Genomic DNA, 14042 nt, shown 5'->3' with positions numbered 1-14042 from the left:
TCCTCAAGAAACCCTCCACCCTTCCAACAGAAACGCTATTTACAAATTTTGGGGTGCCCCGAGTAGAAGATATATTCAAGAAAAATGCAATTATCCAAATTTATAAGATAATATAATCAAAAAATTTGAAACCCACCTATCTAAAAGATATCAATACAATATCAAAATTCCAATTTCAATTCAAATGCAAAATAACTATAAATATTTAGGAATAAAGTATTTCAACAACCTTCCGATTGAAATAAAGAAATTAAAGGATATTAACATACTTAAACTAAAACTGAAGTTACTCTCTCAGAAATAATTAACTAAATAATTGCCTGTTTTTCCCTTCATTGATATTTATTATCAGTCTATACTCATCTCCACTGCATTTACATTTTGTCTCTTTATATATTGTTCCTATCATATATATACTTACTTATAGCAAAATGATTTCCCATTTTTCTTATAATTATTGTAACTCTCTCACCAAGAACAAGAACCAGTTTCTTCATTGGTGAGATTGCGAACATAAATATGTATATTTTATATGTATTCATATTATATCCTGTACCCACTTAAATAAAATAAAAAAAATGTCTCCTTAAAACAATATATTACTGACATGTCTTCTTCAAACAAAAAATACAGACATGTCTTCTTGAAACAAAATATTACATACATGTCTTCTTGAAGCAATATATTTCAGACATGTCTACTTGGAACAATAAGATAAACCATTTTTGTATATTCCAGTCTAAATTTAAAATGTTTTAAATTTTACACAACTATAAACATCCATTTACGTATGATTAATGGTTGTATATCAGTTGTGTTAACTTTAAAGAAAAAAATGATTACATACTAAAGGCTGTTAGAGTGTAAATAATATTAGATGTGCAGTACTAGTAGTATTAGCCAGAGGAATATAAGTTCCGTTACTGAGAATAATCAGTCCGTCCTACAATCACAAGCACGCTGCAACTTACTACTAGAACTTACCCAAGCAGATAGTTCGATTCTGATGCCCTGATAAGGAGCCAGCGCTCACTTATCATGTACACTGGTAACCCCCCGTCAGACACCAATCCCTGGAAAAACACAATCTTTTATAATATCTGTGTTAAATAATACATATCATATTGTATTAAAAAGTTATTAATAAAAAAATCAAAAAAATTTTGGTTTATAACCAGAGCGAAGTTTATAACGAAAAATCACGGGATAGTCGTAGAGGTACTATTGGGTAGTAATATATCTTTTGAAATGTGTTCCACTATAACGCGAGTAGCAGTGCGAGGGACTGAATTCAGTAATTTCAGTAGTTTGTACAAAAGTGAAACAATTTTTGGCTTCGTGTCTCATCTAAGTAGAATATATCAAAGGGAATGGTATGAAATCTCGACAGATCAGTTCCAATTTTTAAAATGGCAATCAAATAATTTTCTGGTAAAAATATTATAGTATTGGTTATAATTGTCCAGCGTTTTATATCGGGAAGACAACGCGCAATGTCAACATTAGGATTAAAGAACATCTTAGATGCCTAAATAGCAATGGCTTTTCAGAGTTTGCCAATCATCTTATTGAAAAAGATCATACCTTCAATAAAAGCACCGGTGCTAAGATTCTCCATAGAAAAAGACCATAGTAACAAATTGAATAATCTAGAAGCAATAAAAATAAAGAAAGCCATTAAAACCAAAAGTTTAATTCTGAATAATCAATTAGATTTGTCAAAAAGCCCAATACTGGGAATATATTCCCTGTAAACTGTAAAATTCCCAGTATCCCTTAATCGACTTACAATTATTAATGCCTATTCTCTATTATTATAATATTTATATACACTAATCGTTTTCTTTTAATATATTGTTGTTTCATTTTGGTTTTACTTTCTTTCTCCCTCTGAATGTATATATAAAGACACATTTCGCTGTCCTAGTTCTTGTATGTTCAATAGACCTTTTTTTGCAAAACTGAGTTATGAATGCCAATATGTTCATTAGCCTATTGCGCATTAATGAAGCTCAAAAAACCATATTTTTTGGTTTTTAAGTGACATTTTAAGCATTTTTCGAGTGCCAATATCCACTCACGGAATAATGTTTCAGTTCTTATTTGTTCAATCTCCTGGATATTGAACATTCAAACACTCAAAGTTATGAATATAATATTGTTAAAAAGTTCATAGATATTTATTCAACATCCCGCCGAACGTTGAGGTCTTGAATGTTCAATCTCCACTGTCAACCAATCAGGAGCCGGCTAGTTAAAATGTGCGGCCATGTTGATTTTTAGTTGTTTTCTAACAACTAAATTGTTACACTAAAAATACGTTTAATTGCGAATATATACTGTTATTGAACTAAAAAATGACTTCACCGACTCAAGAATCAATAAACCTTAGAACAGTAGCTCAAATAGAAAGGTAAGTCTTAAAATTATGTCATTTATAGGCTTTTTCACCATATTTTACATGTACTTCTTGAATTTGCTAGGCAAATATACAGGATGCTTCATTTATTATTTATTTACAAACTTAGGACTTTTACCGAAAATGAGTATTAATAAATTATATTAGTGTATTAAAACTTATTTTTATTCAAGAAATACAACAAAAGAGCCAGGACATGGAAATGTGCAAAAAGTCGACTGTCCTCATAGTCTGATTGAAAGACATCTACGACATATATTTAGTCCGTTATCACTGCTGAGATCACTGATGAAAACGAAGTCCAAATATTTCAATTTTGAATTCATTCAATTAAAAGTTTCTAATTTTTTGTTTTTTTTAGTCACATAAAAAACAATAAACATATTCTTATGCAGGAACTACAATAAAACCAACTAGGCAAACGACTAACAACAGTAAATGTAATGTTAAATAGCGCACACCCATAACCCAAATCGCGAGATATTATAATTTTAGGATTTTAAGAGCTGAGAGTATTTAAAAAAATAATATTTTATTCACGATAATCAACATAAATAATAAGCTCACGGCAAATAAAACCTTCCGAAAGAAAAAGAAATCTTTCTAAAGTAAGTAAACATTAAAAATTACATTTATCAAATGTAGGTAACGAAACAATAAAAATAAAATCAAATTTTCAACTGAAAATTGAAATTCAATAGTTTTACGCATCACTCGGGATTTTTTTTATGGAATACCGCACACAGTCTCAACTGTTCCCAACCATCTGGAGCCAGTGAGACTATGGAATCCCCAATTGGGGTATATTAGTATATTGTAAGGCTGAAGGTAGTGTGGAGGGGAAGGAGATGGAGAGGAGAAAGAGAGGAAGGAGGATGAAGGAGAAGAGAGATGGTATGTGAGTATCTATTCAGATCTGATCACCAAACACGGCTAAAGCCGTTTCAATTCTTATGGTGGTCTTTACACCATATCTTCCTCTCTGGAACATTCCGCAAATAGACTATATGTTATTTTAAATGAATTATTTGTGAAAATAACATAAATGAGTCAAATAAAATTTACTTGCGCACGCCGGGATTTCAATCCGCGACCTCCGGATTTCTAGTCAAGAGTACCCCTAGACCACGGAGGCCGTAATACGTACGATGTAAGAATATTTCACACCACGCAAGCACCGACAACCGATAGTAGTATATTAGCGGTAGGTACCTTTGCACTTGTGCATTGTTTTCAAACTTCCAAAATATTGGATGATTTATATAAAGCTGTTTTTGTGAAAAATCAACTAAAGGACTCAGTTTGTATATTTTAAAGTAATACTTTAAGTCAACTACTAACTAAGATAAAAGTAAAGTTTTTGAAATCAGTAAATCACCCTGTATATGCAATTTACCACTAATTGGCTAATTGAACAAAATATACCTCAAACTTATGGGAGCCGAATTGTTCTATCTCCAGACGATATGTTCAATATCCAAAATAATCATTCATCATTTTCATGCCATGTTCAACGTCCACCTTTAAAGTCATAATATGGGCATATTATAGCTTCAATCTTCGAAAAATGATCTTTAATAATTTCCTTTTACATATATGTATTAAACGAAATGACCAAAATCGAGAATTTTTTAGAATTTGCCTGTAAAAACAAAAAAAACGTCTCCTGTAAAATTTGCTAAATGGTCTATTGAACATATAAGAACTAAGGCAGCGATTTTGTATTATTGATTAGTTTAATTTTGTACCCTGACGATGCTCGAGTGAAGCGAAACCGGTTGGTCTTAAAATTAATAAAAATTTGTGGTTTTAAACAAAGAATATTGTTTTATTTCATTAAAATGTTAAACCACAAAGTGATTGCTTTCTACGAAAATATAGAATATTTATTCATAATAAAACCATACATTTGAGTACCTACTCTTTATTTATTTTATTAAACTAAAAGATTTTTTTGTGTGATAAATTTTGAAACAAGGGATGCAAAGCCCCACATCACAGTCAGGACAGTAGTACTTTGTCTCCTTCCTCACTTTATTCCCACTTTCATTTAGTTTGGAGCAGCAAACAACGCAACGTCTTGCAGCATTCAGTTTTTCTGCGGTAGGGGGAATTACATTAATAAAATCTCTTTCAGTTAGACGTAAGGGGTTTGGGTTGCTTGATGGTCTTCCCGCTTTGGATGAAAAATCGGCTGTATGGTAGTTTTCCAAATATTGAAAGATGACCTTTTCTCTAAATGAAGAGTTGTTTTTTTTGTACAACACAAATGCATTCCAGAATGCTTGCTCCAGAAAATGGAAAAATATTTTTTCCCCTGTTTTCTGGTGACAGGGCGAATCACCAAATGCTGGTCAACCCGATCTACTCCACCCATCGTAAAATTATATTCGTTCGCCACAGTTGGGCGTTGTTTGCCCGATTCAGTTTGCATCATCGTGCAGCTATGGACAGTGGAGAGATAAAACACATCTTTTGTTGTTGGATGCCACGAACTTACAAGGCTTGTCGAAGAATGTGGAGTAGAATTAATAAATTGCTCCGCAAATATATTGGTTTAATCCACTATCAGTTGCATCTGTTCATCATCAAAAAAGTAGTTGAAGAATTCATATTCATCTTTACAATTATTGAGTGCTTCAGGAAAGCCAGATGTCGATGTAAATTCAAATGGTGGTTGCAAAACATCTCCTTCAGAATCTATATCCACCCACTCCTGAGCACTTGTTGGAACGTCTTTTATTTCTCTTTCATGTTCATCTTGTGAAGTAGAAAAATCCTCACTTATAGTGGCCTCACTTCCGGAGAAGCTAATATTTTCAAATTCACTCTCACTTGACATATTGGAACACAAAAAAACAGTTTTTGATAAAACACAAAGTGCATAAACGGTATAAAAAAGACATACATTCACACAAAGTTCACTAAAAAACAAGTAACGTAATATAGTCCAGTCAGTGGGGAGTTTTACCTTGCAAAAGGTTAGGTAGTAGCGATTTTGATATATGTTGTTAAGATTGGGACTCTAAGGAGAAAAAAAAGTTTTCGACCTTGGGAGGGTCGAGCTCGACCCGCCATATTGGATTGAAGGTGCCAAAATTAGTTTTTTTCAAAATAATTGTGGAAGTGGTCGTTTTTACAACCGAATTGTTGAAGGCAAACTTAAAGACAACTAAATTACCTACATTTTTTGTGAAAAGTTTTTTTTTGTTAGTCTAATAGGTAACGAGTTACAGTGGCGGAAATGTGAATATTTTTTCTAAAAAATGATGAAATTCCCAACTTTTTAATTTTTTCGGGTTATTCATTACATAATTATAATAATGTTGTTAACTCATTTCCACACCACCATGAGGTAGAGAACATGGCGCATTTTTTATTGTGGTATCCCCAGTAGGTGTACTCCACAGATATACCAGCGATGGTAGATTTAGAAATTATGTTACATTACTATGAATTATGTGACTATAAATTATGTTACTTAATAACAGTCTTTGTCATCAATGTCATCATCTAACTCATTGCCTGTGATACTGAGATTCTGGCCTTCCATTGACAAAATCTCTTCTTCTTCGTCCTCGACATCGATGTGAACCTCTGGCGAATTTCGGCATGTTTGACCATTACAGCACCCACATACAATAGAACACTTCAATCCAGCTTTCCTGCAGCTACATGCAACGCCGCATCCTTTTTTACAATTCCATGAAATAAATTTTAATAAAGTCTCGGGTGCTGGTTTCTTTGTCATTCTTACTGGAACAAGCCCGTTGGTGTCACGTTTCCAGCCACAGTTTTCTGGATTTTTTTGGATTCCATACCATTTTTGGACTTGATGGTACGTTCTAAATGCATGGTACCGTGCAGCGTCGTTCGTTGGTGGCAAAGAGGCAAGATTGAATTTGCTTTTGTTGGCGACTTTGCGAAATGTTTGTAGCGGACTTCTTCCAAGGTTTCCTTATCCATATCACCCCCGTACAAAGCAACAAAAAAGCGTGTTCCTGCAACTGCTATGTCTTCTGGTGTTGCATCATGTTGTTTGAAGATTCCTATCATGGCATTGAGTCTTGTGTCGTTTTGTACAAGCGAAAAAAAAATTGTTTTTCCTTGTTTGAAGAAGGACGATGTTGTATCGCAGCCGCCAAAGGCATGAAGAAACAGAATATTCTCAGCCGCCTCTTTGTATTTCACACTATTCGCGGAATACAGTCTTTCAAAAGTTTTGCCCCTCACGGGTTTGCGAAGATATATACTACTTTTAAGTGGTGCTAATGCTGTCAGCAGAACTAGGAGATCAACGTCTTCGCCAATAATGAAAACAGCGTCATATGATGAACACAAGGAAATCGCAGTATTGACAATCAACTCATCAGCATCTTCTTCAGCCTGCTTAACTGTAAAATCATCCTGTATAAATTGCTTTGTAAGCATCGAAATCAGACGGACTTTGTAACCAGGACTCAATCAGTGTTGCCAAGTCAGCTGTAGACTAGGATCCCACTATAATAAATCAACGTCATTGAGCACACGGATGATGCTATATAAGTATATTGTAACGTAGAAATACGTTAAAATGATATTGTGTAATATGTTCGTACAAAATTTATCAAGAAAACTGGAGTTTTACAATTTTTTGTCAAAATTTTCTTCTTTCAACTGCTGTAACTCGTTAACTATTAGACTTACAAAAAAAACTATCAAAAAAATGTAGGTAATTTAGTTGTCTTTAAGTTTGCCTTGAACAATTTGGTTGTAAAATCAACCACTTCATAATTATTTTGAAAAAACCAAATTTTGGCACCTTCAATCCAAGATGGCGGGTCGAGCTCGACCCCCCCCCCAAAGTCGAAAACTTTTTTTTTCCTTTAGAGTCCCAATCTTAACAACATATGTGAAAATCGCTACGACCTAACCTTTTGCAAGGTGGAGCCCTTTTTTATCCCCCACTGACTGGACTAATAATATTGTCATAAAAACTGCGCAACTTGCGAAGAGAACCACTGACTAGCGACGTAACTTGTATGGGAAGGACGAAAATACACCCGTTTGCTTCGGCTGACTTCGAAATACTAAACGCGATGACGCAGGAACAAACTTGACGTGCACGAACGTATCACAAACGTTTTGTGGGTTTCGGTAAAGTTTTGTTTGTACCTGAGTGTACGAGATACGGCTTGTTGCGTTCGGGTGATACTTTGACGGCCGTATAAAGCATCGATGACACGGGGCTAGTTTACAAGCTACAAGCCAGCGAGTTCGCTAGCAGCTTGTAAACTAGCCCCGTGTCATCGGCTTTTTTACAATCTGCTAGTTGACTATCCGATTGTAAAAAAGCAGCGAGTAAAATAGAAAGACAGGCTAATTTACTCGCCATTCGCTGGCGTGTTGGCTTATAAGCTAGTTAACTAGCCGTGTGTCATCATCGCTGCTAGTGACTAGTTGCGAGTATCTTTGCGTTTTGGCAGTCAGCAAAAAATGTCAACGGAGGTAGTTCGCGCGGCAGTAGTTATCTTAGCTTATGCTATCAAGAAGGATTTACAAAGAAAACTTGGATTTTTCAATTTTATTTATTTCTTGTCTGTATACGTCTTTTATTGATTTTATTTTTGTCTTCAGTTGCTTCACATCCATACCGACAGTTAGTTGTTTTTCGTTAAGTTTAATTAAGAGGTATTTGAAAATTTTATCCTTAACTTTTGTGTTACAATACTCTTTGTCTTTTATATTCCATAAAATAGGGTATTGTTCGTAGATGTTGAGAAACTCTGTAATATCACGCGTGTTCCACTTCATTTTTCAACTTAAAAAAATAAACGATAGAATGCAAACAACACGTCACGCAAAATAACACGTGATTCCAACTCGCTAGCTAGTTAGCTACTGAGCGAGTGGAAAGTTTTGTGTGTCATCGACACTCGCTAACTCGCTTACTCGCTAGCTTGTAGACTCGTCGACTAGCAGCTCGTAAACTAGCTCCGTGTCATCGATGCTTAAGCGACATTGCCGCGCTACCCCCTCCTTGCTACTGTCACCTCTTTCACACATATTCTGTCTCAAGTCCCGTGACATTCCCAAGTAGTCAGTGTTGTTTTGGGAGTTCGCCCAGGGGGGTATAACTCCGAGAAAAAAGTGGGTCAGAAAAAAAGACACGGTAAATCTCTATGGCTGTGTATCTGTGACATATATTTTCCACAAACCAGTGCGAACTTCATGTATGTTTATAGGCCGCTGTCAAAACATGAAAATGTCAAAAAATGTTAAGTGCGATGTGAAAGGATGTACGGACGATACATCGATTCGACATCGGTTTCCGAGTTTTAAGGAGTACCCTAGTCTTTTTCGCAAATGGTCAATACGGATTGATAGATAATAATTTATTACGAAATACAAAAATCTTCTGTGTTTTTCATTTTTCTGTTAAAAGCAGAGAAAAATCAAAATTCGTTACTGTCGTAAAAAAACATTTCATATTTGATAATCTTATAAATGTTCTTCCTTTATTTAAAGGATTTTAAGTCATTTTAGTTTATTTTTACGACAGGTTGATTGTTCATCTCAGAACAAAATTTTAGGCTAGTGAATGGGATTGGCTCCGAATGAGAATTATACTGTCTATGGTTACGCATTTTTTATAGTTTCTATCCTAGTCGATGGTGAGTATGTGTAGTAGTGACGTATATTTTTCAGTTACAGACTTTTATCTATGGCAAACATTAGGACCCATGGGCTCAGTACTAAAAACCCGAAGATATTGATCTAGTGAGTGGTTCATTTATGAGTTCGCCTGTCATCATGTCTGATGGGAGCCGCTGCAGAAATGAAAGCAAACTATGCCAACTTAAACATTTAAAAGACTACTCGCTTGCATTGATAAAAATGGCAGTCATTTCGACGAAATGCTCCAGTAAAAAATATTATAATATAACCTACATGTCAGCATTTTCATTTATTATTTATTGGTAAAATTCTCACAATGTCATTCATTTACACATAATATTTATATTATCAAACATTGTGCGTGAAGGGTATTTCTACCCATTACGCTGGTCCTAATTGAATGGAGGGAAAGGCATTGCTATCCTATAATATTATATGAATAGTATACATTAATCTCTTTGTAAGGGTCCAATGTGTATGTGTAAAAACACTATTATTCAAGTCTTAACCATCTTCTTATATTCTCGTCGTTTGTGTGAAAGAATATTTTATCAAAAATAATCTAACTCGAATCTTATATAAAATCTATAGAATGTGTAATAATCCTGGTGAGTACTATGTTAAAAAACATCATTCAAATTGTTTTCAAAGATACAGCAGAAATAAAAAATCATAAATGTTGGCATGAAAGGAAGAGAGATATCTAACTTTTAATAAAGTATGGTCGCTCTGGTACAATATTGGTTACCTGCATTCATAACGGCATATGATGTGTGATACCAAATTTGGTTTAATAATTAACGGGCTAGTATACATATACTTTAACTGTTTTTTTCAATGTTTACAATAGAAATGACATCACACAACCAATAAATTTGAGGTAAAGTATTTTATGTTAATTCATTAAAAAAATATTATTATTTTCAGCTTGTTTTCTTTAGGGAGTTTGTTTAAACATTTAATGGCTGAGTATGTGTAATGGTGTTGTGCCGTTGTTGTATTAACTTTAGGGATTATTTAATGGCTGAGTATGTGTAATGGTGTTGTGCCGTTGTTGTATTAACTTATCATAACCTTATAAAGTGACACGGAGAGCTCACTCAATTTTACGCTTAACACAATTTAATATTTTACAGTATTTTTAAACAGTGAAACTAACAATTTAACGAGTCATTGAGAGACTGCAAGTTTAAGGAAGTCAGAGAGCAATCCTGCTGGTTCCTAAATTCATAACTGAGTGAGCATTGTCAATATAATTAAAAGTCAAAACATTAAGTATTATTGTCACCCAAACTACTACCGCGCGGCTGGGTCCCTAGTTCTCCTACTTCAAATCACTCCACCTTAAATACAGGCTGACCCATCCTCAATTTTTCCAAAAAAAAAAAAAAAATTTTTAAGTTAATAAAATGGATTCCCAAGGATTCATCAATCTGGCGAGAAACGCGGTTGAGGCCCTCACTGAATTAATAATTGACCCAACAAGCAAATTAAACAAAGATCAAATTGCAAAAATGGTACCAAAAACAAATGCTATTCTCGGAACCATTGCTCAAATGGCTGCCAAAATGGCAGCACTCGAGGGTGAGCTGTCAGCTTTTAAAGCATTATCCAATAAACCTAACTCAGTAGTATCTACTTGTGAAGCAGCCGACGAACTCGAAGAAAGAAAAAAAAGAGCAAATAATCTAATAATCATAAATATTCCTGAAAGCTCTAAGCTCAACCAAATAGAAAAAATACAAGATGACAAAATACAAATTACAAATATCTTGAATAAGATTGATAGTAACATTGAAATTAACTCTATCAACACTTTACGCCTTGGAGCAGTGAGGCCGGATAAACCTAGGCGCGTTAAGGTTATTCTAAAGAACTCCACTGAAGCAATAAATATCCTCAGGAGAAAGAACTTTTATCTGACCAACTCCACTGTTAAAATCTTTTCCGACTAAACACCGAACCAACAAAAATTCTTGTCGGACCTCCGCCAAGAATTGGAAACTCGGATAAAGGGAGGAGAAGTTGGGTTAACAATAAAATATATGAATAACAAGCCCACAATAATAAGGTCAACTTCAAAAAACTCAAACACATCATCGGATACGGCCAAAATATCCGAGGCTGCCGTACCAAACTCATAGAGCTACAAACTACTCTTCCACTACTCCAACACATTGAAGTTTTTCTTCTTACCGAAACTTGGCTTGATCCTGATATTCACACCGAGGAACTTGGATTTTCATCTTACAACACCTACCGCCTTGACAGAAATCCAGCCACTAGTACTAAAACCAGAGGAGGAGGAGTTCTTGTATCCGTTACAAAATTACTGCCATCCACTCGATTAATTTGTAAACATCTGGACGTGGAACAGGTATTCGTTTTACTAAAAACTAAATCAGGCAAAATTCTACTGGGATGTGTCTACATTCCTCCTGGATCCAATATCACAGTCTACAGAAACCACATAGATGACCTCGAAACCTTTAAAAATAAATACCCTGATGCCAGAACAATTTTATTTGGTGACTATAATACCCCTTGCATTGATTGGATGAATAAGGACTCTTATAACAACTTAAGCCTACCAGAAAATGCCCGCGAAATAATAGATATGACGAACTTACTCTCTCTACATCAAGTCAATCAAGTCTACAATAATTGGCTGCTGGATTTAGTATTCTGCAGTGATACGTCAGTCCATATTGCTAAATCAGTTGACGAGCTTCTCCCCCTAGACTGCCACCACCCCGCCCCACAGTGGCCAATTTTGATGATTTGGCGCGACATCGGTCTCGGCGTTCGACCATTTGGCATCATTGATGTTTTTTTTAAGTATTTATAAGAAATACCACTTATTTTTTGTTAATTCTTATTAGTTGAAATGTTGATAATGATTTTAATGCTTTTATAAAAAGTAGCGTGTAACTTGGGCGCTAAGTTTGTATTTTATAGATTATAATTCTTTAAGAAAACAGATAATAAAAATACAGTGAACAATTTTGTACATTATAATTCTTTAAAAAAACAGATAATAACATTTTTAAATAATTATTTCGTAGATTATAATTCTTTATAAAACAGATAATAAAAATACAATGAAAACTAAATAATTTTATGAATTGTAATTCTTTGAAAAAAAACAGATAAATTATATATTGAAAACTAAATATTTATTACAAAATTTAACATAAATACAAAATGTGATTTCCAGTAGTAACCCTATGTTTATAATTATTTGGGTAAACTGTTTGGGTGATTAACGTTAACTTACTATCATTGAAATCTCTTATGTCACCGAACCTGATAAAAATTGAAGGAGAAACCCAAACATTAGGCACAACATTATTAATTGATGTACTTAGCAATAATACTTAGGATTTTCCAGACAGTGGGGAATAACAGTTTAATAATGAGGGTAATTAGTGTAATTCACCCTATACTAATATTTTAACTCCCGCTAATAATGTGTAAAAGTAAATTGAATGCATTTACGAAAATGTTATAGTCGCCACGTACTTAAAGATATAATTGAAATTTAATGACATATGCAAAATAATAATATAACAGAAAAACACAAAGTAGCTAAATAGAACGGTTCAGTAATGCACGTACCTTAAATAATATTTGCATATAATAAAACAAGTAATAAATAATAGGTTAAACCGAAAATACAGTAAATATTAAGACCTAATTATCAGTGTCCGAAAAATCTCCCGTGTTAAAAGATGTTTCAATATTAGATTGCGAAGTTTTTAATAAGTCTCTGACTTCCTTTGAGAGTGATGATGACTGTTTTCTACTTATCTTTCTTATACTTGATATAAACGGATCAGATGTCATCATCAGTCTGTAAAGCAGGTCTTCATTTGTTTTAATTCGGGAGATTTTTCGCGTATGGTGTTGTCTGTAAGCTCGATAATCTTTATGTCTAGCCTCTTGCACATCTTCTGATAATTGCCCAATGGGCAAAATCATTCTGTTAATAGCTTCCGCCCCATGTATTAAAATTTTATGAATACTGGCTGGCATATAAAACCATTTGTACAAAGTTATATATAATTTTGCCGTTTGTAGAGCGTATTCTCCAAATGCGACCGTATTTATTACATAGCCGCTTGAAATTGCATCTAATATTACAGAAAACCTTTGTATAAGAGTTTTGTCGATGCCTGTTATTTCTGCAGACTTTTCCGGATCTGCGAAAAACCTGCGGGAAGTGTTGCCATCATTTGTTGTTCCTGATCCTTGCTTAGGAATATCAACCAAAAGACCCATTTCTGTACGAAACCTGTCGACAATTTTTTGTTTTCTGACCTGGAACAACATCTTTTCTTCTCCAGTTCCTCGAACCTGCCATTTCTTTACATCTAACCTATACGATATGTGCAGAAGGCATTCAAAAAATCTTATTCTAGCATGCAGAGTTGATAATCCAAAATAGAATGCGTCTTCTTTGCAAGGTCTTGCCATGACCCCTGCCAAATCGTTCATGGTTTTTGGAGAAGCCCCACATATGTAGCACACTGCTGCTGAAGTATTATTCATTAATGAATTACAAACTTTCCCATCCACCATTGTTTTTATAAGCACGTGGTTAACGAGGAACTCATTAAGCCCAACAGTTAATTTTGTAGGCCTAAGTTCTGATATTTGCCGTTCCACGTAAGCGAATTCTTCTCTCGTGGTCTCTGCAGTTTCATGAGTAAATCGGAATCTTACAGGCCGGCAAAATTTTGTGGAGGATGATCGAGGGTTTTGCCATAGCACGGTTTTATTTCCAGTGGAAATTTCTTCGATATGTAATTGAAGAGGAACCACGGATGTCATCAAAATATCAGCGTCAGAGCACTTGTCCGCCCCATCTTCGTAAAATTTTTGTTTATATAAACTATGACCACCACTTCCATCACTTCCCCACTTATAAATAATTTTTAAATCGTGAAAATTCTTGACGAATTTC

General features: G+C 34.3%; 1 protein-coding gene across 2 annotated transcripts in view; it reads right to left on the bottom strand.

The window, feature by feature from the left end:
- LOC149408993 (transmembrane protease serine 9-like) overlaps positions 1-14042 on the bottom strand; it is a 94149-nt gene that overhangs the window by 46870 nt on the left and 33237 nt on the right. For both annotated transcript variants that reach the window (XM_089650239.1, XM_089650240.1), the window contains exon 9: positions 985-1073. In XM_089650239.1, the coding sequence (XP_089506365.1) occupies positions 985-1073 (89 nt within the window). The remainder of the gene's footprint in view (positions 1-984; positions 1074-14042) is intronic.

Source organism: Hesperophylax consimilis, unplaced genomic scaffold, assembly GCF_061612785.1.
Source record: "Hesperophylax consimilis isolate HC1 unplaced genomic scaffold, BYU_Hcon_1.0 scaffold_39, whole genome shotgun sequence".
In the NCBI taxonomy this organism is placed as follows: Eukaryota; Metazoa; Arthropoda; class Insecta; order Trichoptera; family Limnephilidae; genus Hesperophylax; species Hesperophylax consimilis.
Note: the sequence above shows the minus strand (reverse complement) of the source record. Positions and strands in the feature narration are given on the sequence as shown.